The sequence below is a fragment of the Lagopus leucura genome, unplaced genomic scaffold, assembly GCF_019238085.1.
Source record: "Lagopus leucura isolate 7727_CA_CO unplaced genomic scaffold, USGS_WTPT01 Super-Scaffold_1, whole genome shotgun sequence".
Lineage (NCBI taxonomy): Eukaryota > Metazoa > Chordata > Aves > Galliformes > Phasianidae > Lagopus > Lagopus leucura.
In genome coordinates this window covers 39,417,326-39,445,226 of record NW_024962250.1, presented here as the reverse complement: position 1 = coordinate 39,445,226, position 27,901 = coordinate 39,417,326, and the positions used below count along the sequence as shown (strand labels likewise).

Genomic DNA, 27,901 nt, shown 5'->3' with positions numbered 1-27,901 from the left:
CAGTACAGTTTGGGGCTTAGCTGCTGGAGAGTTGCTCTGCAGAGAAGGACTTTGGTGTCCTGGTGACCATCAGGGTGACCATGAGCCAGCAATGTGTCCTGGCGGCCGAGAGGGCCATAGATTGTGGCCAGCAGGGTGAGGGAGGTGATTCTCCCCTCTCCCTCCTGTGATGGAGCACAGGTTCGGGCTGCCCTGAGGGGTGGTGGAGTCTCCTTCTCTGCAGATACACAAACCCACCTGGATACATTCTGTGCAGCCTGCTGTAGGGAGCCTGCTTTAGCAGGGTTTGCACTTGATGATCTTTAGAGGTCCCCTCCAGCTCCTATGGTCCTGTGGTTCTGTGCTGTGCCATTTGGTGCAGCTGCTGGGGTCTCAGCCAGCTTTCACACTCCTGCTGTTTTTTCCCATTCCTCCCATTTGTTCTCCTGGCCTTCAAACCAGCAAAGGGATGGAGCAGGTTTAAGGCAGCACCTCCCTGACCCCTGGGTCCCTCTGCACTTAGGGAGGGGTGCAGCAGCTCTGCTTTACTTCCAGCATCTGCTGGAGCCCACTGGACAAGCGGTTCTGTAAATGCAAACAAGCAATTTGATTAATTAGAGCTCTCTGGCCATTTTCCAGCTGGTTGTGGGCACTGTGCCCCTGGAAGCACGGGATGACGTGTCCCCAGGCTGGGCATCTGGGCCTGGGCTCACACCCAGACCCTGCCATGATGCTGAGGCTCTGAAAAACAGGCTAAAGTAAACCCTGTTTTTTTCCACAAAAGGGTCTCTAATGATAGTTTAGCAGTCCAGCCTGGCCTTAAAATACTTTGCAGGGGCCTATTGAAATAAAAACAGCACTGGTACAAACGCCATACGTTCAGTTGAGTGTGGAGGTGTCCATTCAGTTAGCAAAGTGCTCAGGGGAGCACCTGTGAGTGCAAGGAGAGCTTTGCCATTCCACCAGCACGGTGAGTCCTGTTCCTGGCCAACCCAAGCCCCGTGGCATCTGCAGAACCAGCCTTCCTGCAGCCTACCCTCATCACCAGGCAGGCAGTTCTCCAGCTTGCAAAGAGTTCCTCTGCATGGGCTTGGTGAAGTCTGAGTCTGTGTCCTATGTAGGTAGGAGCAGCACACAGTGGGGTTTATTCATCTGCACCTTGATCTGTGTTGCTGGTACTTTCCATACAGGAACTTGCTGTACCTCTACGATTAGATATATGCTGGACATTAGTGGCCAGGTGTATATGGTTAACAGCTGTGACCTCAGTCTGGTCCCCATGGGATGCAATGTGTGGCCAACCCCTTGATAACTGAGCTTTAAAGGTACACTGGGGGCTGGATGCTGGAGGGCACGGCTGGGGTGGCAATGTTTTTTGCTTGCATTATTTTGGCTGTGGAGAGGACAGGGCTGTACGGGTGTTGGGACGGGGCAGGTTGGGTGTCTGCTGGATTTTCTGCCCTTGGCAACTGCTAGCAGATGCCTGGGAAACAGACTCAGCAGCAAGGCTTGTAAGTGAGGTTTTCCCAGTATAAACTCTCATTTTCCAAAAATCAGCATTTCTGGGGTTTTCTTAGTTTCCATCTAGACCAACTGGGCTGTGATGTGAGTATGGGAAGCGAGCCCCATAAGCAGAAGAACAATAGGAAGCTATTCCGGCTACTTCTCTTCTAATGGAAAACAGACCGAAGGACTTTTGTCTCTTGTTCTGGGGGAAGTAAATGAGTCTTTGAAGCTCAGCACACTCCCTCTGAGTTTTCAGCACAGCAATTAATACAGCCCCCCCTGTGTTAGAATCACAGAATCATTCAGGTTGGAAAAGACCTCTGAGGTCCCCAAGCCCAAACCCATCCCCACTGTGCCCACTGCCCGTGTACCTCAGTGCCACATCTCTATGGCTCTTGTACACCCCCAGAGATGATGATCCTCCCCCGCTCCCTGTGCAGCTGTGCCAGCACATCTCTGCTCTTTCAGAGAAGAAATCCTCCCTAATACCCAACCTGAACCAGAAACACCGGGTCCATGACACAATGGCAGAAGCAGTGACCCTCCAGGAGGAGGTTTGGCGCTGCTCAGCTTCCAGGTTTCCTGTTTCAGTCCGAGATCCCGTGCTGTACAATCAGCATCATCAAGTGGGCTACATCCGAGAGGCTGCGGACGCCGGTAATAAATCCAACTGGGCTTTCATCTTGTCATTTGAAATGCCCTTTGTGGTGTTTTTCTGTATTCTAACTTCCTTGGTAGGACAGTGGTTAGATCTGGATATATCCGAGGCGTTAACCGTGTCTGCCTGTCTCTGTCTTCCCATCCAAAGATAACAAGAGCTGCAGGGCCAGCCCTTCCCCCAGAGCTGCAGGACTCGTGTTGCTTTTCGTTGCATATTTTGGCAGCGAGAAAATAGCCTTGAAGTACAGTAAGAGACAGAAATATGCCAGAGCATCAGGAATCAAACCGGTCTCTTTAAGGGTAGAGTAAAAGAACACAAAGATATTTTTTTTTCTCCATTTCTAAAGATGTTAGGAACAAATAACCATCCCTGGAGGTGGTCCAGAACTGTGGAGATGTGGCACTGAGGGATGGGGGCACTGGGCATGGTGGGGTGGGCTGGGGTTGGGGATCTTGGAGATCTGTTCCAGTCTGAATGGTTCATGCTCCCAGTTGGTTATCCAAAATCCACTCCTGTACCCTCAGCTGGTTTATATAGAATCCTAGAATGGCCTGGGTTGCAAAGGAGCACAGTGCTCACCCAGTTCCAGCCCCCTGTTATGTGCAGGGTCTCCAACCAGCAGCCCAGGCTGCCCAGAGCCACATCCAGCCTGGCCTTGAATGCCTGCAGGGATGGGGCATCCACAGCCTCCTTGAGCAAGCTGCAGTGTGTTTATATTCCCCTTCTGTGCCCGTTTTTATCAGGGTGGGCTCAGCAGAAGTGTGGAGAGGTGTTTTTAGACCTGATGGAGTCACTCCACCATGAGCACAGAGATTTAAAAGCTACCACAAAAACCCAACCCTGCACTCTTGCCGGTTGTCACCTGGCACTGAGGGCTCCCAGGCTCCCTGCAAACCTCGATGAGCCTCTCCAAGCACTAGCAATGTTTCCCTGGGGTTAATCCAGAACTCTGGCTATGAAGAATGTGAATTGCACCAGCATAGAAGAGTTGGTTTGCTGTTATTTAGCAGCTATTTGGTTTTTGCTATGACTCCTCCCATCACTGTGGCCCCATGGTGGTGGCAGTAAGACCTGAAGGGAGGAGGAGCAATTCTGAAAGCAACCAAGAGACTGCAGCAGTAGTAATAGTACTAATAACGAAGCTCTGATTTAAACAAGGCCTCGGTAGTTTGGAGGAGAAAAGGACCAGAGGCAGAGAAGGAATATGTGATGTGCCAGCAATGTCTTCAGCAAAAATGTAATGAATTATTCTAGACCTGGAAGTGCAAGCGCTGTGTGTGCTGCAGAGCTGCACTCCTGGTATGGGGGGTGGTGTTGGATTGAGGAGCAAAGGAAGGGATGTGCTCATTTTTAGGCAACTCACCAAAAGAAAAAAAGCAGAAATACAAAAATGAATTTCAAATAAAGTAATTGGAAATTAATTGAAATTTGATTTTAATTAGGTGCCTGAAATTGGATCGTCTGGGTCCCTGGGGTATGTCCTGTCACCATCTCTTCCTTTTTTTTTTCCTCTGTAAGGAAAATGCCAATTAATTTTATGAAAATGCTTTAAATAACTGAATGCCTGCTACCTGTTGACTGCTGCCATTTCCTTCCATCACTCCAAGCTCCAAAAAAGACACATTCTGCTCGGGAAGTCTGAGCAGTGGTGTTATTTATAGCTGAGTTGCTTGGACCTGGATAAACCTTGGCTTTACTTGCAGCACTACTGCTGCTCAGTGTGGGCAGGGATGCTGCAGGACCTCGTGGTGTTCCCCTGGGCTGGCTCCATCCCTACCCAGAGCCCTGTCCTGCACCGTGCAGGGGCTGCCCTTGGCTGGTGAGTGCTCTGCTTTCAGGTGGGTTGCAGCCACTTCAGCCTTCATCTGTAAGCATATTGCAGCATAGAACCGTTCGAGTTGGAAGAGACTTTTAAAGGCCCTGTGGTCCAACTTCCCTGCAATGCACAGGGGCACCCACAGCTCCATCAGTGCTCAGAGCCCATCTCCTGACCTTGGCTGTCTGCAGGAATGGAGCACTACCACCTTTCTGGGCAGCCTGTGCTATGCTTCACCACCTTTATTGTGAATCATCAGCCTTCTTTGATCAGAGGAGGACAAAGTGCAGGACATGGTGTACAGCACTGCAGTATATGGGCTTGTCTCTATCCCAGACAGAGCCCCTGGTGCTGTGGGTGCGGGGAAGATGGGTGTCCTGGGGCACCCCTGCACCTTCAGGATGTGGTTACAGGGTGTGAACCCCACCAGGACTCAGAGAAACCCCCACTGGAGCTTCGTTTACCAGCACACAGCTCAGAAATCCTCCCTGCAAGCATCTCCCTAGATGTGCAGGGTGAGGCAGTGCCCCCAAGGAGCTGACAGGAGCCCTTCAGCCTTAGGAGGGGCACTAACGTGTGTTTAGCTGCTTCTTACTCATTCTGCCTCTTTCCACGTTTCGGCTCTGAAGTGAAATCATCCCTCAGCATTGAACTAATGGAAACTTGCTGGAGGTGCCAAGAGAGGTTCTGCTGCCTCTGAAACTGTTTTTCCAAAGTGCTGGAAAACGCCGTGCTCTGTTTGCAGGGTGGGACAGCAATGTTCAGACCACAGCGGGTACCATGGGATGCCCAGAGATAAGGCAGAGCCCCCCATGTCGTATCACAGCAAGAAAGGAGGCTGCTCTTTTTGTCACACTAGGTGTGTAACATGCTTGCAAAGCCTCCGGAGCTCCATTGTGCTGCCTGTGTGCGTAACCACTGTGTGTCCTTCTCCACCAGTCTTCACTGCTAATGGTCAAAGGCTTGGAGGTTTTCCAACCTGTGCCACGAGGAGTTTTTACCATATAAAAAAAAAAAAATTACAGGTGCTAATAATGCTTAATTGTTTTCCGATTCAATTAAGCTCTGGCAGAGGAGTTTACGTTTACACCGAATGTCAATGGGGCATCATGCATGTCCTCCGGTGCTGCCTCCAGGATTTCGTTTTTCATTTCCTCCTGAAGACAATTCAAGCCTTGAGTATGAGAGCCTGATGAGGGGAAATCACGCAGCAGAACATTTGCTTGTGGTTTCTCTCTTCTCTCCCTCCCTTTCCCTGTGCGTGCCTGTAGGAGAGGGAGTGCGGGTGGGATGGGAGGGGGGAGGCTTGAGCCCACATTTTCCAGCAGGGAGCTGCCGGGCTCGGCACGCCTGATGTGCCTGCTGCTTGCTGGGGTGCTGAGGGAGTGGTGGGATTGCTCTGAGTTGGGTTTATAGGCGTCCAGCCACCCCTTTGTAGGCAGCAGAATCTCGAGATGTGCATCTCCTCGTGCCTCCTTTTGATGCAGCCCCCAGTTCTCCCTCCCCCATCACCTCTGTTGTGCATTCACTGACCCTGAGTGGGTGCAAAGCTTGGGGGGGGGGGGAGGGGGCACTGCTCCCACCTGGGGGCTGACAGTGGCTCCTCACACTGCAGGGCGGATGGTACCGCACTGTGGGGAGATGAAAGGAAGGGCTGCTTATCTAATTACCCCAAAGGATAATTATAGCAAGGAGCAGGAGTTGAAGGAATGAACTCTCTGGGCCTGACTCATCCCCTTTGCTCCTCTCTGGCAGCACCGAGAGCAAAGTGGGTGGGAATGTCCCTGGAGATGCTTCCCACGTCCGACGGCATCCTTGGATGCGATGGCTTTGTCCGGCAGCCCTGGGGCCACACGGGGATCCGGCCAGTGCTGCTGAGCACGGGGCTGCCTGGCGTTTGGTGGAGCCCCAGAAAAGCAAGGAGGCAGCCTGCTTTGCCCACATGCAGCACTTGGGTTTCAGTATTTTCAGGCCAAAGGGAGCCAGAGGGTTTGTCTGGCGTGACCTCTTGCATAACACAGGGCTGGAGCCTTCCACTCGGCAATTCCTGAGTCATGTCCCAGGCGTGTTTGAATTGGGCCATGTGCACCTAATTAGGGCAGAGCCTTGTTCCAAGGAGCTCGGTCTTGAATGAATGCAGCTCAAAGGTGTGCTCCTTATATAAGGCACCGATGTCCATCCTCAGCAGCCAGAGAGCCTCCAGTAAGACATACCCCATCACCCATCCCATCACCTTCTACTTCCCATTTCACTCACCCACATCTGCATTTTTCAGACCTCTCCCCCCTCCTCATTAACCAGCGAAGGGATGGAAATGTCACATCCCACCCCCCAGCCGGTTTCCGTTGCCGTGCTGTATAAATGGGTCGCAGTGATGTACCAGTGAAAGAATGCAGCTAACCGCTGTCGGTTGGGATCTTCTCTCGTCCTACGGAAACTCCGCATTCTTCGGCCAGCTTGTGGCATGCCAGCACATTCCTGCTCCATGAGGTGGAAGCAATCCTGGTAGTGTGAGCTGTGATTTCTGTGACTGGGGTGGGGAAGCGCCGCTTTAAAAATACTTTTAATTATATTCTTTCTCGGCAACACATCAGCGCCGTTTTTAGCCCATTACGAACGCTGCCTTTTTTCTCCTAAATCACGCCTATTATCTGATTGACCTACTTCTTATTTGATGGGTGTTGTTTTTTGGGTTTTTTTTTTCTTTTTTTTTTTCTGCCATCACGGAATGTTCTATTTTCAGACACTTAAAGCCCTTAAAGGAGAAGGAAAATAAGGAACTCTGTGTCATAGAATGGTTTGTGTTGGAAGGGACCCTTAAAGGCCCTCTGGTCCCACTCCCCTGCAATGAACAGGGACACCCACAGCTCCATCAGTGCTCACAGCCCATCCTCTGCCCTTGGGTGTCTACAGGGATGGAGCACCACCTCTGTGGACAACCTGTGCCAATTGGAGATGGTTGGCTGCAGAGCAACCTGCTTTTGTTTGTATGATGATGAGGCTTGAGGGAGAATGGAAGCATCCCAGTTGTGTGTCCTTGTGGTGTTTTAATGAGGTTTCCATGCAGGATCCTGCTGAATTCCAGGCTGGATGTGGCTTTGGGCAGCCTTGTCTGGTGGTTGGCAACCCTGCACATATCAGGTGGTTGAAACTCAATGATCATTGTAGTCCCTTTCAACCCAGGCCATTCCATGATTCTGTGATTCTATGATTCTATGAATGCAGTCGGTGTGACACAGGAGGTTGGGACCTCCTTCCTGGGGACAAAGAAATGAATGTGAGGTGTTTGTGCTGACCGTGGATGAATCTGCACCAGCTCTTTGTTAGCGCACAGAGCACCTGGGAGAAACAAGCCTGGCATCCTGTGTTAGAGGATGCTTAGGGAAAGCACTCTGTTTAGTTTACCCGGGAGGATGCAAAGAATTGATCCAGCCACGTATAAATACCTTTGCAGGCAGTTTGATCCGTGCATGAGAGCTGTATTGAAGTGGATAGAAAAGCGGGGATCCCACGGGCATAAAGCACTCATGACTCCAAATGCAGCAAGTTGTGTAATTGATCACCACCCAGCCCTGCACAGCCATTATACCAGCTCCCTTACGAACCTGTCAGTAATCTCGTAATGTTTTTTCTTTAAACCTTAGTGGGAGATGTCTCTCCCCACACCTGATATGTTTCTTGCTACGCCTCCAGCTTTGCCTCCGGTTGCATGTTCTAAAAATCCCAGTTCACCTTTGGAAGGAAGGCCCTGCCAAGGGCATGAGGGTTCTCTGTTAGTGACTGTGACCCATCTCAGCCTTTTTTCCAGGATTTTCCTCATCAGACCTGGTCCTGAGTACCTCCAAGGATGGGGCACCTACAGCTTCTTTGGGCAGCTTGGTGAGGCACTGGAACAGGCTGCCCAAAGAAGCTGTGGGTGCCTCACCCTGGAGGTGCCCAAGGCCGTGGATGGAGCCACAGGCAGCATGAGCTCCTGGGGGCAACCAGCCCATGGCATGGTTGGAATTGAATGATCTTTAAGGCCCTTCCAACCCAAGCCCACATAGCAGTGCCAAGAGCCAGTCTCGTTGATCCACCTGATGCTGCACAGAGTGGAAAAATAAAACAAAGAAACACGTTGGCATCAGGCTCGTCCCACTCTCTATTCTTGGCCTGTTGTGATACCAAGAGTGTATTTTTAGGTCTGCAGTCATGTGTTTGCTGTGCCTCCCTCCCATCCTGCCAGTCTCCAACCCTAAACAGCTGCAAAAGAGAAGAAGTCTTAAGGGGCTCCAAGCAACCTGTTGGGCTTTTGATTGATCTGCGAAAACAAAGAATCCCATTGGTAGTGATGCAGCCTGTAGTGGTAAATGAAAGATACATTGCAGTACCAGTGTGCTCTGTTTTCAGATGTTCAGAATGATCTTTTCTTAGGAGACTTGCCTCATTGTCCAAAGACTTGTATAACTAGAGAGGTAATAGCCTCAACTTGCACCAGGGAAGGTTCAGGTTGGATATCAGGAACAATTTATTCTCAGAAGGAGTGGTGATGTGTTGAAACAGGCTGCCCAGAGAGTGGTGGGGTCACCATCCCTGGAGGTGATCCAGAACAGTGGAGATGTGGCACGGTGGGCATGGTTGGGCTTGGGGATCTTGAAGGTCCCTTCCAACCTTAATGAATTTGTGGTTTTACATATATTTATATATGTGTGCTCAGATTTCTTCCCTCATTGAACACATGGATGCTGTGATGATGGGTGCCCTATGCTCCCCGTGTAGGCTCTCACCTGCGCAGGGACGAAGATCTGAAGGGAAGGCAGCACAATGGGATATCTATAAAGCAGAATATATCCACTCAGAGTGATGGAAAATCATTCACAAATCACTGGGGGATAGCACATACTCCTGAGGAGCTGCTCTAGACAGGTTTTGTACATGCCAGACAGATAGATTGGAGTGTAACATCTACTCAGGAATAAGAAATGGAAAAACCTCACCCCAACCTTTTAATACCAACTCCTCTAAATTACATTTTTATTGACTTGTTTAAAATACAATGCAGGCAAAATCTGTTTCTCAAGAGTGACTTATGCTGGAGTTAAAAAACAGAAAGCAACTCTTGTCTGCCAGCCAAGCAAAACTTGGATTGGCTATTAGAACCAGGGTTTTGTTGGCTAGCATTGCGCCTGATTACACGAAAATGTGGGAGCTAATGCTTTCTAAAGCTATTTTTCCAGGCTTTCAGATGTTGGGTCGTATCACCTACTGTATTTGATCAGCAAGACTTCCATTCTCACCAGCCCTAATCAAACCCGCGTGTCTCAGGAAGCGCAAGAAAAGCACTTTTTTGCTCTGAGTATTTATTTCTAAGTAAGCATAGCTGTCATCTTAGACAAAAGATCTGTAAAACCATTTTGTTGAAGTGCAAAGGAGATGGATAAACTTGATCGTGAGGTAGTGTTGTGCAGACTGGTGGAAAGAGCCTGGAGATGCTCTGTCTCCACTAGACACACTTGTCTGTTCTGCTTGTAAATTCTTCCTATAACGAAGATTGCCCAGCTCCTTGTGCCAGTGCTTTGGGGTCCTTACTGCGAGCAGATTTTCCCTGTTTGATTAACTAATGCTTCTTCCATTGTGAGTCCCCATGGTTTGCCAGAAGCTGAGGGCAATAGGTCTTCGACAGAACAAGTGGTAATGGCCTTAAGTTGCACAAGGGGAGATTCAGGTTGAGTATTAGGAGGCATTTCTTCTCAGAAGGAGTGGTGATGTGTTGAAACAGGTTGCCCGGGGAGTGGTGGGATCACTGTCCCTGGAGGTGCTCAGGAAAGGACGTGGTATAGTGGTGTGGTGGTGATGGGTTGATGGGTGGACTGGGTGGTCTTGGTGGTCCTTCCAAACTTAATGATTCTATGATTGTAACTTTTCCTTCCGAAATGACTGCTGATCTGCTTGGGTTTCTGAAAGACGTCTGTGGCTGCAGATGGGAGACAAAGGGAGCTGGATTTGTGTCTTGACTGGAGATAGTTCTATGGGAATTGTGTGGGAGCTATGAGGGAGTATTATAGCTACTTTAGATGTTGATTGATAGAGGTGGTGTTTTGCAGTGCTGCTCCTCAGGTTGCGAAGGACTCTTCTGAGAAGCATGCAGAGTTAACTTTCTGTTCTATAAGGTACTTCACAGGGAGATCCTTAAGGAAAAAGGTTTTTATGATACAGGCAGTGAGGCACTGGCACAGATTGCTCAGAGATGATGGGCTCTGAGCACTGATGGAGCTGTGGGTATCTCCGTGCATTGCAATCCAAAGAGATGGCTTTTTGCCTTTATGGCCTCAACCCATGTGCAGGGAAGGTGCCAGGGGCACAGCCACAAAGCATGTAAAGCAGGCCTGGAAGAAATGGCAAAATGTCTACTCCAAGTCATGCACTGGATGATTAGATGCAACTTACTAGCATGGCCTCCTACATGGTTTTCCTCCAGAAGTCGTTTAGGAGCATCGTAGAGTCATAGAATGGCCTGGGTTGCAAAGGAGCACAGTGCTCATCCAGCTCCAACCCCCTGCTATGTGCAGGTCACCAACCAGCAGCCCAGGCTGCCCAGAGCCACATCCAGCCTGGCCTTGAATGCCTGCAGGGATGGGGCATCCACAGCCTCCTTGGGCAACCTGTGCCAGTGCCTCACCCTGCAGTGTGAAAGGCTGGGAGATTTGTGGGAGGAATGGCACGGTGAAGCCTTGGAGAGTCCTCAGCTGTGCCATAGGGGTGCTGCTTTGTCTCCTATTTGCAGAAGTGGCTGCTAATGGAAAGCCGTTAGGAGAAAGGGGTTGTGTTGCAGATGAATAATGTAGTAAGTCTGAATAAGCAATGTTTCTATAGGAAGCACTTGGAAAGATGTTTTATCTACAGAAGCGAGGATGCTTCATTAATCTCAGTGAATAATGCCAGGCCATAAATTATCTTCATAATAGACATATTTACATTATGAAAAGTAACTGTGCTTAGTCTTAGATGAAGGAAATTCAAAGGAAAAGAATTAAAGAAAATTGCTGGGCCTTGCAGGGAGGTTGCTTTGCTTTCAGCATCAGAAAATATTGAGAAGAGTCTCCTGATAACAGGAGGAGATGGGTGATAATGCAGAGGAGTGTGCCCCACATCCTGAAGCTTCCCTACACATCACACAGGGAGGCTGGAGATAGGGAGGACCCAAGCAGCTGCAGGAATTCCTCTGAGCTGGGAAGCTTCAGCCTCCCACGGCTCTGCCAACACAGGTGCTGCAGAAGCAGCGATGAGCAGGAGGAGGATTCTGTTGGACTCAGGCAACACAGCAAAACTGTCTTCGTCCCCATGGGGTGCAGTTCTATCCCCTCTGGCCAGATTGTGAAACACTGCAGGTATTCAGCAGTCAGATCTCCCTGCAGCCCGGTACGTGGCTGCCTGAGGCTGTGGCACTCTCCCTGGGTCTGCTGCAGCTTCCACTCCCACCAGCTTTATCAGCACAGCTCCTTTGCTTCCACGGTTCACGCTTTGGGCATCACAGGAGCTGCTAGCTCACAGCAATTGATTGGAGATGTGTGGATTTATCCATTGAGAAACCCCAGAGAATGTTAGTGCAGAGCAGCGTGAGCTGAATCTCTCCGTGGGGGTTATTGCAATGCACTGCTGCTGCAGAGGAGAGAACAACAGGATGCATGGAAGGTGATTTTCCTGTGCAGGAAAGAAAACAACACTTGTCTTCCATTTGGTTGGATGTTTTGTCCCAAATACTGCGATATTTGGTCAAGAGAAAGAAAAGGGAAGAAGAGGAATGATTTCATTGACTGTTCAGAAACTTTTCAGCCATGAATGCAGGCTGAGTAAGCAGTAGATGGAGAGAAGCTCTTGGGACTGTTGGTGGACAAAAAAACTGTGTGTGATCCAGCAGTGGGAACAGTGGGTTCCTGGATAGTCTGATCTCATGGTTGGCAACCCTTGCCTGTGGCAAGGGGCTTGGAACAGCATGATTTTTGAGGTCCCTTCCAATCCAAGCCATTCTAGGATGATGAGTACGAGGATGTAACATATATCTGCTGTGAACATGCTCAGTGCTGTTCTGGGGACTTCCATGGGCAGCAGGTGGTGGGGAAGGGGAGTCCTTGGGTATTCAGCACTGTACAAAGCCAAAGCAAGCAGCTGAGCAGCAGGGCCATGCAATTGCAAGGGCATCAATGCTGCTCGTTAAGGTAAATGCTCATGCAGACCCATGCATCTCATGTTCAGATTGAGGTGAGCAGCGGCTTCACAAGAAGATGCCAGAGAGGTGCTGGATCACCAGCCCTGGAGGTGTTCAGGGAACGTTTAGGTGTTGTGTTGAGGGATATGGTTTAGTGAGAGCTACTGCTGATAGGTGCATGGTTGGACTGGATGATCCCAGAGGTCTTTTCTATCCTTGGTGATGCTGTGATTCCCCACACTCCTGCAGGGCAGAACTGTGGCCAGGGCTTGGTTCTTATACCTCCAGCATTGCAAGGAGGTTTTTGTTGTAAAATCACAGGTATGTTTTCCATGGACAGTACTGTATAGGTTGTGCTTTGAGGAGCCTGGCAGCAGAGCAAGCTCTAGCAGGGTCTTTAGGGTCTGAATCTTCAGTGCACTGGGGTGCTGCCAGTGGATGGATGTCAACTCAAGGTGCTCCCAATGGACTGCGTTGCGTCGTGCTGGTTTCCAGCAATAAAAATGGGTTCAGATCTGAGAAGCAGGCCAAACCTCAGACTGAAACACCTGGTGGTGATGGATTGGCAGTTGGACTTGGTGGCCTTTCCCAACCGTAACGATTCTGTGATTGCACGATTTGGATGTGTAGCTGAGTAAAACTTTCCTTGAAACTCCTTTTTCGTCAGGCTCTGTTTCCTCTTAATATGTGGAAATTACATTATTGGCCGGTGCGCTTCCAGCATTCACTTTATTTTTAACATTTCCATGTCCGCTGTGTGACGGGAAGCAACAGCAGTGGCCTGTGAGCATCCAAAGATAGGAACGGGTTTGTTTTATCTTTCCTATGGCCGCGCTGAATTTTGCTGTGCACGTCTTGGCCGGGCTCCAGGAGAGTGAACCAAGCCCACCAGATTGAGAAGAATTGAATAATGACCGCCTTGCGGTGGTGATGTGGGGAGGAACAAAAAAGTGCTTTGAAGATAATGACAGCCCATGCTTTGAGGAGTGCCAGCCTTGCAGAGCGTGCTGCTCGTTAGCACGCCGTGATTAGAGGACGGGATGAGCAACGCAGCGTGCGACGATGCCCGATTTGGATTTCCTTTAAAGAGGGAGTGGCGAAAGGCAGGGCACAGACAGAAATAACCGAGCATCTCCCCAGCAGATGGTCCCATTCCCAAACCTAAAATTACACGGGATGAGGATGAAAGGAATTAGCATCTGGTGGCGAGGGGAGGGCAGTGTCCCTTCGCCCGGGGCTGACCAGATGGCCCCAGCTCTACCGATGGCTCCGTATGGGTGTTTCCAACCTTTCCCCACTTGCAGACCTCTGGATATTTATATTTTTCTCCCTCCAGGGGAGGTGCAGATTCCTGCAGAGCAAATGCAGGCTTGCTGGCAGGAGTCTCGCTTCTCCTGGTTCCCTTTTATGGACCTTCGTCTCCCTGCTCCTCACTGCAGGACCGAGTTGGGATCCAGCCGGGTACGAAACCCCTTGGGGACCAGCACCCAGGACATCACCGAGTGCCCTGACGTTCCTTCCATTATCCCAGCTGAAACCATGTGTGGCCTCACCGGATGCTGGGGTGTGCAGTGGGTGCACACTTGCTGTGCTCTGGAGCAATATTTTGGGGTGCCAATGCTCATTTTAAGGACTTCTTTCAGCTGGAGCAGGAAGAGCCTTCTGGAGAGCCTTCAGCATCAGTAGCCCAGTGATATGATGGATGTCCCGTCCCTGAAGACATCAGACCAGATGGGGCTCTGAGCACCTGGTGTTTTAGGGGGGTTGCACTGGATGCCTTTTAAGGGTCCCTTCCAACTCAGACAGCTCTGCAGTTCTATGAAAATGACCTTTTTGAGTTGATTGACCCCACTGTTACTTGTAGCTGTTAATGGTAGTGCTGAGGGGCCCCATGCGCCCCATCCCCAGAGCACTGCAGGAGCGTCAGGCAGCGTGCAAAAAGCAATCATGTTTCAAAGCAAGGGAACACCCAAGAGCTAAGATTTACCATGTGCATAGGGGGATGCTGGCAGCTTCTGGACCCTCTCCAGCGTTTGTAAATGTGAATTACACAACATCGCAGCGCTCTGCAAAGGCCAGGGCAGAAATCTCTGCAAGAAGCCACTGGGAGAAGCGAGGCTTCGCCTTCCTACGTCGCCACGTTTTATTTTTATTTCACTTTTGAGCTAGTCAGAGAGCGGCCTGCCAGAGCCCAGAGCCGACAGGCCATGCCGACGGATGGCGTGAGGTGCCGGGGGGAAGGAGGGGAGAACGGGGATGTTCTCACCCTGCTCTGCTTCCTTCCTTAGTGTTTCCTATTAAGCCGAGGGAGCCGCGCTGATGCGGCCGCTTTTTTCACCGCCTTCCAAGCTGGAATTGAATGGTGGATGATTTCATCGCGGCCTTTTTATGTCGAAGCCAGCGGCCTGCGTCATGCAGCGGCGAATTCAGGCAGATTTTATTTGCATGTGAGTCATTGAGCTTTTCCAGCTGAATGTCACCGAGTTGGAATTTTTGGGCTGATTTTGTTGTTGTTTTCATCTCTTGGTGTTTTTCCACCCGCCTCTGTTGCTGCCCCACGCTCCCTTCACCCCCCAAAAAGAAGAGGAAAAAGCTAAAAGAGCCCAGAGCTGGGGTTTGAGTTGGCAGAGTCGAAGGATGGGATTATGAATGTTCAGTGGGGGGGGGGGGAGAGAGAAAAAGGATGCTTTATGTCGCTCCCCGGGCCGGCGCAAAGCCAAGCCAAATGGAGGGCTCTAATTTGGGAGTGGTGTTATTGCAGGTCAGAGGGAGTCAGTTGCGGGCTAAATTGGGAGAGCTGTCACATGCAGTAGCTGCAAATGCTGACGGTCACGTGGAACTCACGGCCCCTCGTACAACTCGCTTGGATTTTGTTGACAACGCTGAAGTGAAGAAAAAAATCTCCTTCTTTTCCCTCAAAAGATGTGCTGGGTTGCACAGCCCTCCGCCTCGCTGCCCGCTCGCCCCGGCCCTCGCTGCCCTTTGCACAGAGAAGTTTATAAATAGAGCAACTCCTCCATTATGTGCAGCTCCAGTCTCTTTATTTTTACACTGGAATCTGTTCAATGATTAACAGTTGAAACCATGTGCTGTATATCAATACCTTACATACTCTTCATAACTTATTTTTAGTATTTTCCCCCTTCTAAATCCTTTATCCATGTTAGGCAACACAGTTATGACATCCAGATAATATTTTTTTTATAGCCTTTGAAGAAACTTATCTGCATTTCAATTGAGCTTTTGCTAAAAGGCTTTTTGCAATTGAAATGAAGAAGTCAGAGGAGTGCTTCCTCAGTGTGTGTGCTTTTGCCTGTAATCTCCCTGCTGAAAGTAATGAAGCTTTGGGTGTTTTTATGCATTGGGCTCAGAGAAGAGTTATGGAAGGCACAGAATCATAGAATCACAGAATTGTTCAGGTTGGAAAAGACCTTCAAGATCACAAAGTCCAACCCCAACCCAGCAGCACCATGTCCCCCAGTCCCCCAGCCACCTCTACCCTTTGTCACGTGCTTTGTTACATTTGGCTTCCTATATCCTAAGAAATTCCACTCAAAACTTGGACAGGAGGACAAGCAGAGGCACATGAGCAATGTAACCCCAAAGCAAGTAGAAGCAGTGAGCTCATCTACCATCTGCACCCCATGCTTCCCAAAGCAGCAAAACCCTCCAAGTTCTGCCGTTGCTGCAATCCCAAGCTGCAGGAGGCCACGGGGCAGCTGGAGGCACCCTTTTCCATTTGTGCTTTTAATCCTCACTGACCCATCCCAGCAGCCATCTGACCCAGCAGCAGGGATATCTTTGTCCCGCTGCAGGGACGGCCATCTCGGTATTTCTGTCGCGGCATTGCATGCTCAGGATGTGCTGGATTCCCTCCTCTCTTCCTCTTATGGCCCAGGAACAGCACTGAAACTACATTTTGGTGTCGCTGCTACCTTCCCTCGTCCCATACAGAATGTCCCCTTGCTTTTTCAGCTGCTTTCCTCCATCAGCAGATACAGTCATACAATGGCTTGGCATGGGAGGGACCTCCAGTTCCAACTCCAATGCCATGGGCTGGTTGCTAGCCACTCTATCAGGCACCAGATCAATCTGCCCAGGGCCCCATCTTTGAACACCTCCAGGAATGGGTATCCATAGTTCTCTGGGCTTGGGAGCACGATGCCTCCATTGCCCACGAGGAGCTCGTGTGCTCCAGCAAATAAATAGAAACTGGCACTGTGAGGCCTTGTCTGGTAACGGGCTGCCTGCTTGAGCTTCAGTTGGGGTTTGCTTCTCCTCCATCCTGAGTTGGGAAGTGTTTTGGGATCTCTGAGAGATATTGAAGACTGCAAGTGCTCGTGCCCGTGGCTCATTGCTACCCTACAGTGCATAGGGATGAGGCAAGGAATGCTTCAGAAACCACCAGGACATGTCTGGAGGCTCCTGTTCTGTTTGAATCTCAAGCACATGAGTCTCTGATCCACTCCTGTTGGTCATTCCTTGCAGCATGTTCTTTTTCCCATGCCCTGGTGAGCATCTGGCCTCCTCTTGGGCTTTGCATAAGAAGTGCAGAGGTGGTACCTTGGCCGGCTCTGAGCTCTGATTTCTGACACTGCATCATTTCCCACATTTTTCTGTCCAAGTCAGACAGAACTTGTGGGATTTTCACTCATCAGCCCCGATTCACATCCGTTGGCACTGCTTCCATCTATGCTGTCACTGCTCAACAAGGTTGAGCCTTCTGGACCGCAGCTGACGAAATTCGGGATGCTAATTTGCCTTTCCCAGGTATTTCATTGCATTGAAACTGAATGCCATCGTTCATCAGATCTTTGAGGTCCCTTTAAACCCAAGCCATTCTGTGATTCTGTGATCAGCATGGTCTGGGTCCCTGTGGCACCTGTGGGGCTTTTGGTGAGGTTTCCCAGCATGTTGTCTTAGCTGTGACTCAGTGAGATGCTCTCCACGTTGCAAAGCTCTGCACTGAATTAAAAATCATGTTGCTAGGGAGTATTATGATAATACGTGGTTTTATGCTCCACAGCAAAAATGTGCGACAGTTATGGCCTAGAAAACAAGCCCGTAAACTTCCCACCAGATGCATGGTGTGAAAATGGAGCAAACTTCAGCTTGGTATTTATTATGTTGTGGAAAAAGACTCATGCTCCCAGTGGATTTCCTGAAAGTCTCCTTTGGGTTGATGTCCCTAGTGGTGCTAGGAAATAGGTGCTAGGAAAAATCTTCATTCTTGTTGCTGTCTGCAGAAGCACACACACATAATGCTTGTGCCATTCGATTCTCCAGTGCTAAAACTACATTGGTTCTGGGTTTGTACGAATGGATTCACAAGAAGTGGAGCTCTGGAAGGTCACTGCGTTTAGGGAGAAAGCAGTGTTAAAAGTGAAAATCTTTTTTCCTTCTACTCATTCTCCAGCACAGTGGAGCCAGGCTCTTCTGTCCCTGTAGCTCTGTGTGAATTAAGGGACATTTTGTGTAGGGATCTCCCAGTTCATTCTGCTGCTGAACAAAACAAGGAGTGTTTTGCTCCATCTGGGAGCATCCTTTGCAGTGATGTCTTCCATGCAAGAAAGGGAACATTCACTGTGAAGCAGACCATTGACAGGGCTGACGATGCTTTGGAGGGTTTGGTGTACTGCGTTTAAAAGGGCAAAGTTGGGCTCGTGTCACAGCCTCCAAAGAACTGGGGTTTTGTGGTTTGCTTTGGTTTGTTTTTGCCATAAGCTGCATGTCGTATGGCCAGCAGCACCTCAGAGTGGCTTGCATAGGAGAGTTGGAAGAACTTGGCTGTTTTTCAGAATCAAAGTGCATTCAAGACACAGCAGCCAGCCCTGCAATGCTCTTCCATGCCCATCTCACTTCTGCACCAGGGTACCTTCATTTCAGAGCTGCAGGGACCTGACCTCCAGCACAAAAACATGGCTGATGATAGTCAGGGAGCTCTTTGGAGCTTGCAGCCCATCAGTGCCAGCGAGCCCATCCTGCTGCCTTGGAGATGGGTGCTGAAGAGTTTGCCTGTTGAAGGGATATCGTGTAGTTTACATGGAGGTCCTTAATCTCCTTCATTAAAGACAGTGAAGATCCTCCATCCTGAAGTCCTCTATGCTTCTCTCAGCACTGAATCCTGGGCTACAGTCACAAACATTTGCTTTTGCTGCCTGGTTCTTGCCTTTGCTTTTCCAAGGGACTGGTGTTGCCTGCACTGGGAATTCTCCAGCCCCCCCCATGCAGTGCCCATCGCTCTTGCTCCATTTTTATGGCATCTCCTCTTTCTTCCTCGCCATCCACCATGGCCTGTTCATCTCCCCTTCTGCTCTGAGCTTTTCTGCCAGATGAAAACAAAATGTTAGGAAAGTGCTTGATATATTTTTATCCCTGTTGAATGTGAGGTTGCTGTTGGCAGCACAGAGGAGCGCCAGTGCCAAGAGGACCCATGGGTTGCAGAGCATAACCGACACATTTTCCATTGAGTCTGAAGTATGCACTGGTTGGGGTGCTGGAGGATGGGTGCTGTGTATGGGCTTTTCATGGCTGAAGGCGCAGATTGCTGCCTGTCCGTCCCCTTGTAGTGGGTGCTGATGGCAAAAGATCCATTTGTCCTTATCATCTGCATGGAAATCAACCAGGTAGAGGAAGGGGCAGTTTGGTAATTGCCTTGTTGTGATGCATTATAGAATGACAGAATCATTCAGGTTGGAAGAGACTTCAGGATCCCCAACTCCAATCCATCCCACCATGCCTGTTACCCATGTCCCTCAGTGCCACATCTCCACCTTCTCTGAACACCTCCAGGGACGGTGACCCCACCACTCCCTAGGCAGCTGTGCCACTGTCTCATCACTTTATAAGAGAAGAAATTCTTCCTAGTATCCAACCTGAACCTTCCCTGGCACATCTAGAGTGCATTACCTCTCATCCTATAGAATGAAGCAACTACAGACCATTGGGTTTTGTAGGTGTTGAGGTGGGCAGTCCAGCCCACAAGCCTTCCTGGTTTCTGCTTGCTTTGAGACCTCCTGACTTTTCCCATCTCCTTGCCAACATTTCTTACAGGAATAGAGCTTGCCCACCACTTCCCACATTTTTTCCCAAGACCTGCATAGGTGAGAGCCTTGGTTTTGGTGAGACAAGGAGCAGGATTTGGGTTCACCATCTTTTCAAGCAAGAGCCGTGCTCACAGCTTGTATCTATCTGCTGCAATTGACAGGTCTGCAGAAATCTTCGTCGTCGAGATATATTTTTTTTAATTAGCATCAGTTGCCATAAAGCAAAGGCACATGCTGAAATACTTATTATTGGCCTCTCATGCAGGGGAAGGCTGCCAATTTTTAATGGTGGGGGTATTGATGTGTTCTGGAAGGGGTACAGAGAGGGTTTCCAGCAGGGTTCTCACTTGGTTTGCTTGAATGTTGCTCTTTTGATTAGGCCTTATGTAGGGAGAAAATGATGTAAATCCACTGAAACAACGTGCTGTGTCTTCTGGCCAAGATCTGGCTTTTTTTTTTGCTCTCTTGTTTTCAAACCACTCTGTGTAGGGTTGGGATTGGTCACTCTGTTCCACTCAAACTTAATACTAAGCCAAATAACAGCTGATCAGTGTGGCCTCTGGAAGTCACAGAGCCAGCAGAAGCATTACGATGGTCTCAGGATTAGTGAATGTGGAGTCACATCCTGCTAGAGATACAGCTTTTATCTTCTGTGGAACTTAAGGGAAACAAGAATGGAAGGAGGCACAGGTTCACAAGTGTCTTAAGAAGATGCAGAACGTGAGATCTGGTTAAATCAGACTGCAGTTCATCCAGAAGCAAAAAAAAAAGATAAATTCAAGCTTAACTCATCAAAATCCAAATGGAAATCAAGGCAAGTGTTTGAGACACGTGGGAACAAATGGCCGTTAAGAATAGGGGTGCTGTTTGCCTCTTGGTGATGGCACTTCCCTGGAAGATGGCATGTGCCCAAAGAGACTGTAGGGCTGTTAATACATGTGCTGCTGGAGCTTTGTGAAGCAGGAGAGGTCCAAGTGCTGTTTTTCATGCCAAAAAGAGTGGATGCTTCCACTGAGCTGTGCCCTGCAGCAGTGCCAGGGCCGCAGTGGTGATGCAGGAAACTGCAAACAATGGGAAGCTCTTCTGGGAATGTCGCTGAGGAAGAGTTTCTCTAGGTGGGCATTTTTTGCCCTTCCTGCACGCCCAGAAATAGCCATTATGTGCACCAGGGCAGCCAATTTCAGGCTCGCTCCAAGTAGATGCAGTGGTGTACCTGGGGTGTAGTCCATCCTCAGTTCAGTCCATCCCTAGGAGGGTTCGGTCAGTTGGGCTCCGTTCCTCCTCCAAGACCCCAATGCTGGGGCACATCCCATGCAAGATCAGGGATCCCAGTATCAATTTTTGATAGAAACTCTATTTTTAGTCCTTGGGTAGAGCTGGGAGCACTGATCCGTTTGGCCATTCCGGAGGTGTCCTGCTTAGTCAGTGCCCTTCAGATACATGGAGCTTACTAACTCTTAGTCATTTCTTGCTTGTGCAAATCATCTGAATGTGTTTTTGAGAACTTTTCGTGGCATATGTTGTTAAACTGAAAACAAGGGTATAATAAAACAGTAATTTAAGAGTAATTCACTGACAACAGGAGCCCTTAAACGCACTGACTTACCATTGTGGAGCAATGATACCAAGCCTGCTATTTAAACATACTCTTTGTCATTCAGAAAATCCTTGGGCAGCTTTTAAAACACTTGCAGTCTTTAATTGTTGTCCTTGTTACTCATTATAGGCTGGTGTCTGGCTCATAAATCGCACATCATTCATCTTGCCCGCTTTGTCAAAGCCTCAGCTGACACATTTGTCTACTTCACTTGTGAAATGCGATAACTTGCGTACGACAATAGGAGCATAACCCAATTTCTGCCACAAAGCTCTCCCTTCTGCTTTCAAAATGAAAAGGTTTATCTTGTCTGGGGTTGTTGTTTTTTATTTTAAGCACTCAAGAGATATCATGCATTTCATTGTTCCTCGGAGACATCACCGCTAATAAGCAAATGCATCCCTGAGAGTGTGCTGGCAGCCCATCCTTCTGTGCAGGGTCACTGGTTTCCAACTTGAAGCTAGAAGGCTGCTTGCAAAAATTAGAATGGAGCAAACAAACAAACAAACAGGTATTGCCTACTTTGAGCTTTCTAAACACCAGACATTGTTTTGATGGAGGAAGGCTGAGAGGACAAGAGTGCTCTCCCTGCTGTCTCCCCACTGCATCTGCTCATAAAGCAGCATGAGCTTCAGCCTTAATAGAAGGACCCAGTGATATGGGTGGAGGTTGATGGCCCTGCATGTGGCAGGAGGGTTGGAGATTCATGATCCTTGAGGTCCCTTCCAGCCCTGGCCATTCTGTGATATCTGAGGCTGGCACCCTATGCTTTGCTCTATGGCAGGCATAGCACTCTGGAAGGATAAATGAGACTGCAGTTTCACATGGCACCTTACATGGCTGTTGCAAATATCTGAATATCTTTTATATCCCTGGCATTCCTTCAAGCAACCAAAGGTTTTATTTTTGCCTCAGAGAGCATCAAGTGTTGTTGAAGCAGCATCTAGAGGAACTAATGAGGCTGTTATCTCATTAGTGTCCACACCTGTGACCTGTGAGCATCGCAGGCAGCATGTGGGGCTGGGAGAGCTGGCAGCTGGGACACAAGTTAAGTCCCACCTGATCATGGGAGGCTGATTTTGGCAACAGCTCCTGCTGAGGTTGCCCACCCCTCATCCACAGCTCTGGGATAAGGTCTCCGTCCTTTAGGACTTGTTATTTCAACCCTTAAAACCTCTTGGGTGCTCAAAGCAAGTGTCTCAAGCAGGAGCTCTGTCAGTGACTGGGTGTGTGGTCATCCTGTTGGCCTTGCAGCACAAATCTGCCTTCATCAGCTTTGTACAGTAAGTCTTCAGCTTCATATTGCCTTTGCAAACTGTGGAAATGATGGAAAAGATAGCAAGGGCCAGAAGTGATGGTGATGAGGTTGGTCATAGGATCATCAAAGAATGGCAGAATGGTTTAAGTTGGAGGGCACCTTAAAGATCATGGAGCTCCAACCCTCTGTGCTGGGCAGGGTTAACAACCCAGAGCTTCAGGCACAGGAAAACTGCATGGGCTGTTCTCACTGAGAAGGTTACCCCAAATAATCCCAAATTCCCTACTAGGATCTTCTGGAAGCAAAGGGTCTTTAACGCTCTTCTTGCTTTTCTGTTTGTGTTTAATTACTCTGTGTGAAAAAGCAGAGCTGCACCAGAGTGTTTTGAGAGTGGTCCCATGCAGAGCACCCAATTACTTGGTATTCTTGGCAGAGGGATTATGCTCAGATCCCCCTAACAGTGGCCAGCTAGAAGAGTTCAGAACAGTGAATTATGACCCAAAATGTTATGTATCCACAGCAGAACGCACCCAGCCTCCTGCTACACTTGTGTATTCCCTACAAGTGTACTTAGGTTGAGTGTTGCTTTTCCAAATCCACTTCTTAAGCAGCAGAGCGTGCACATCTCTGCATGCACTGAGCACCAACATCTCGGTTCTGCTGCCAGAACCGGGGTTCCGTCCCACCCAAAGCTGCGTCACACGATGGTGAGCAGGGATGGGGAGGAGGCTGGGGCTGCGGGGAAGTGTGTGCCACTGCAGAAAGTTCCAGGGAGAACCAGCAGCGCTTCCAGCAAGCCATCTAGTGGCTTCCTATTAAAACAGTTGCATGCCTGGAAATGGGAATGTGAAGCCAGAGTGCTGTTTGCTGCTGCTCACTGGTGTTTGTGTCAGGGAGCTGACATTAGGGTTTGTTTGTTTCATCTCTTTGAAAGGGGAGATAACAGCAGGACAAGGGGAAATGGTTTGAAGTTGAGGAAGGGAAGATTGAGGTTGGATGTCAGGGGAAGTTCTTTGCTGTGGGAGTGGTGAGGTGCTGGAACAGCTGCCCAGAGAGGCTGTGATGCCCCGTCCATCCCTGGAGGTGTTGAAGGCCAGGTTGGATGGGGCCCTGGGCAGCCTGGGCTGCTATGAAACGTGGAGGTTGGTGGCCCTGCATTGGTGGGGGGTTGGAGCTTCATGATCCTTGAGGCCCCTTCCAACCCAAGCCATTCTGTGATTATGTTAGCCGGATGCTGAGCGGTGCCTTTTTTAGGGTCGTGGTGTAATAAGGTGTTGGAAGTGTTGGGTTGGTTGCTGCACTTGGGTATTCCCAAGCTGGTGGGCTGACCCTACAGGTGGACATCAAAATCTTCATTTCATGGATGTGTACATCAAATACATCTATCACATCACCCTATTGATAGATGAGAGGTTATGGCCCTCAAGTTGCTCCAAGGGAGGGTCAGCTTGGATATTAGGAAAAAATTCTCCGAAACAGCAGTGATGCAGTGGCACAGCTGCCCAGGAGTGGTGGGGTCACCATCCCTGGAGGTGTTCCAGAGCCGTGGAGTTGTGGCACTGAGGGACAGGGGCAGTGGGCACGTTGGGGTGGCTTGATGATTGGGCTTGGGGATCTTGGAAGTCTCTTCCAACCTAAATGATGCTATGATTTTCTCACTAACAAAACTCCAAGTAGCATCACTGGGTCCAGGGCTCCCTGCTGAGCTCACCTCCCCGCTGACAGTGGGTCACCACTCCTGACAACTCCCATATGGTTTTCTGATGAGCCGTGTGCCCATATGGCGGCTGTTCCACCTGAGTGTGTCTCTCTGCGTTGCTGGCAAGGAAGCTGTGTGCAGCAGCGTCTGATGAACATCAAGACATACGGTGCTTGCTGCTGCTCCAGCTATTCGCAGGCCAGTTACTCTGTCGCAGAGGGAAATTAAATTGTTCTTGACAAATCTGTGTCAGCAGTCACTTATCATCTTGTTATCTTCTGAGTACTTACAAGTAGCTTGTTTCATTATTTGTTCCATCAGTTTTCCAGGCGCGTGAGTTGAGTGACCAGTTTGTAATTCCCTGTCTTCTCTGTTTGCATATTTTTTAAGCTAGACCCCATGTTGTTTTTTTTCCTCTGCTCTTCCAAAGCCTCTCCCATCTGCCACGAGCTAACAACAGCCCTGCAGTTGCTACAACGCAGCCCTTCCTTGAATTCCTGCAGGCAGGTTGTCACTCTGCACACTTTGGCTTGCTTGTCCCACACCTCGTGTCCCTGTGGAATGCTGACTTTTCTTTAGGGCTCACACCCTGTGCCAGCTCCTTTTCACTCCCTATGGGTGCAGGATGCCCGGTGGCTGTTGGTCCTGAATTTGAAGTGACTCCCTGTTTGACAGAAATTTGTGCTGTGGCATCACGCACACAGGGATCCCTTTGTCATGTTGTATTTACCCTCTCTGAGTCATATCATATCATATAATATCATAGAATGGCCTGGGTTGCAAAGGAGCACGATGCTCATCCAGTTCCAACCCCCTGCTGTGTGCAGGTCGCCAACCAGCAGCCCAGGCTGCCCAGAGCCACATCCAGCCTGGCCTTGAATGCCTGCAGGGATGGGGCATCCACAGCCTCCTTGGGCAACCTGTGCCAGTCCATTCATTTATTCATTAGATCTGTTTGCTGATTTCTCAATTCTCTTTTTTTTTCCCCCAATTCCTTCAACAGGAATCATTAACCAATGGCAACAGGAATCCAAGGATAAAGTGATATCCCTATTGTTAACCCACCTGCCTTTACTGAAGCCCGGAAACATCGAAGCGAAAGTTGAATACATGAAACTCTTGCCTAAAATCCTGGCCCACTCGATCGAACACAACCAACACATCGAGGAGAGCAGGCAGCTGTTGTCCTATGCCTTGATCCACCCGGCCACCTCACTGGAGGACCGCAGCGCTCTGGCCATGTGGCTCAACCACCTGGAGGACCGCACGTCGGGGACCTTTGGCAGCCAGGGCAGGGGCCGTTCGGACTCTGTGGACTATGGGCAGACTCACTACTATCACCAAAGACAGAACTCCGATGATAAACTCAACGGATGGCAAAACTCTCGAGACTCGGGCATAAGCGTCAGCGCTTCCAGCTGGCAGGACAAAAACCTGGCCTGCGAGAACGGCCATCTGCCCCTCTACTCCTCCTCCTCCGTCCCCACCACCATCAACACCATCGGCACTAGCACAAGCACCAGTAAGTACCTGGGAGCTCTGGGGAGCTGGCCCCACCATCCCTCTTTGCCACGTTAAGCAGAGAGGAAAGTTTCATCCAGGCCACAGAAAACTCCCTGGTTTTGGTGTTGTTCCATTATCTGCTTGTGTTTTGTTTTTTTTTTAATTTCCCACCTGCCTTTTTGGTGTTCTCCCTTTAATTCTGTGGGCTTTTAAAAAGGTTGCTGGAGAGGACAGAAAAGCAGCTGGAAAGCTAGAGGAGCAAAATGGTGTGTTATGGAGGGCAGCCCCTTCTGTTTCATGCAGCTCCATCCAGGTTTGCAGCTCCAGAAGTTCCCAAAGCAGGCAGCTGATGCTTTGTTTCCAAAAGCAACCTGGGGACCTGGGATGAAATCAGGGCCCCAAAGAACAGGCATTGTGTTGAGAAGCAGGCCTGGGTTCTGGAATCTTTGAGAACATCCCCTTTAATCTGCAGCACAGAGAGGTGTGAAGCTGATGGCTGATGGTGTTTGAGAGGTTTAGCTGCAAAGTTCTCTGTGTTTTCCAAGAGGTGGAGTGATGGGAAGCTCTTCCCTATTGAGGTCCTGACGAGTTTTGGTGGGGACGGCGCAGAGCCCAGCCCAAGGCTTGAACACTGGGAAGGTGCCACAGCTGGGACTTTGTCACTGGTGGTGAATGGAGATGTAGTGCAGCTCTGGCTTTCTTAGAGCAGCTTGGGAGAGGAGCAGAGCATGTTTTCAGTGGGCTCCTCTACTGTGTGGTTGTTGCATACTTATCCCTGATGACACATGGCTTCTGCTCAGAGACCTTCCTTGGCTTCTGTATCACTGGATCTTGCCTGACAGGCCACGGAAGCAAGCGCATTCCCTTATGCATGCTTTTTGTCCCCATTTTAACACAGTCTTCTCACCCTGCCCTTCCCCCTCTCTGTTCAACCCTTCTCCACCTGCTATTGGGGTGATCTTGTCCAAAGCACTGACAATTCCTTCCTGTTCCTGTCCCCTACCTGGGGCTGCTTCACATGGTTCCTTGTTCCCTGCTTCTATCTGTGCTATTGGAGCTGATTAATAGCAATAAATGCCCGTTCCTCCCCAAAATTCGGTATGTTGTTGCTCCCTCTGTGGCCTTCCCCACCTGGCATCTTCCTAAGGGATGCAGAGAGTGCTTGCAGTGAGGCATTGGTATCTCCATCAGCCTATGGAAAGCACCATGAAATCACTAGAAGGTGTAAAATGCTCACTTAAGGCTGCTGTTGTTTTTTTTTTTTTCCACTCCTCTAATCAGTGCTCTATTAGGTTGTGTTCTAAATGAACAGCCATGGGAGATGCAGTTCTGGATTCATGCAGCCCAGCCCCTGCCTCTCCAACACCCATCTTTGTCACCCAGGGATTTAGCAGAAAGGGATTTAGCAGCATCTAGACACTGGCTGATGTTCTCATCCCATCCCATCATGTAGCTCTCTGTAGAGCAGATCAGGGAGCAGCACATGTGGCATTGGAACCAAGTCAGGCAGCTTTAGGAGGTGATAGAAGGGTTGGCAGCAGCTCTGATGCTCTGGCTCCTGGTGCCCTGTGATTGCACAACATGGGGCTTCTTCATTGCCTTGCACGGGGCAGAGGAGGGCTGCATCAGAGTGACTGAGCAGCACGGGAAAGGTTCAATGAGTGAAGAGTCATTAATGCATTTGCAGCTGTGATATTAAACCTCCCGTTATTTATTTTTCTTAATTTTTTGTCCCCCCTCGTGGTGTTTGCATGGCTGGAAGCTTTGCTTGCCAGGGAGGGGATTAGAATTGGTGGCTGCAGGAGGGATTTGGGTCTTTGCAGGGAGGTATGAGCTTAATCTGAGGATGGTGCGGGTGAAATGACACCGACTTTGCCAGTGGCAGTCCCTGTGATGTGCTCCAGGAGACCCAAGGTGTTGGGGAGGTTTGGGATGTTTAGCCAAGAGAGGAAAGGCCTCATTGATCCAGGTCAGGCTTGCAGGAAAAAAGCCTGTGACAAAAGAAGCTTTGGGTGCAGCAGGTTAATCATTGACAAGCTGGGTAAGAAGCGCTGGGTCTTAAAGGACGCTTCTCAATAAGCTGCTCAACCTGGTGTGAATTTGTTGTATTGCCATGGCCCTTTGCCACAGTGGTCCCAGCACAGCATCCCCTGCCTGGGCCAGGTCTCCCTTGTGTCCCATAGCACCGCTTCACATGGCACCATCACACCCACGTTGTTCTGCTGTGGGATTTAATCATAGAATTGTTTAGGTTGGAAAAGACCATTAAGATAACAAGCCCAGCCCCAAGCCACCCCACCGACCATGTGCCTCAGTGCCACATCATTGGACTGCACAGCTCCTGCTGATTCATTTGGGTGGCAGTGAGCACAGACAGCCTGCAGGTGCAGCTGGAGGCCATGCTCTGTATGTTTGGTCCTGAGTTTCCTTAATGCAATATTTACTTGGACGGAAGCACAGTGAATCCACAAATAGATGCTCAAAACCAAACACGGCCAGCCAGCCTTTGTCCCAGCCCCTCGAGTCGCTCACTACATCCATAAATCTCCTATTCCAAAGCAAAGCCCTCAAGCACTCACTGTTTGTTTAGGTTTTATTGCTATTCCTGTTGGGTTCTCCTCTCCCCAGAGGTGTTGATGTGGGCAGGGCTC

The 27,901-nt window shown here is 49.6% G+C and overlaps 1 protein-coding gene across 6 annotated transcripts in view; it reads left to right on the top strand.

The window, feature by feature from the left end:
* SAMD4A (sterile alpha motif domain containing 4A) overlaps positions 1-27,901 on the top strand; it is a 65,239-nt gene that overhangs the window by 16,039 nt on the left and 21,299 nt on the right. For 5 of the 6 annotated variants that reach the window (XR_006177809.1, XR_006177812.1, XR_006177808.1 and 2 more), the window contains one exon: positions 24,751-25,269. Coding sequence is in view for 2 of the 6 variants with exons in the window: in XM_042865428.1 (XP_042721362.1) it covers positions 24,751-25,269 (519 nt within the window). In the remaining 4 variants the exon portion in view is untranslated. Of the gene's footprint in view, positions 1-4,727; positions 4,822-24,750; positions 25,270-27,901 lie in introns of those variants that run through there. The other variant, XR_006177811.1, reaches the window with a different exon arrangement.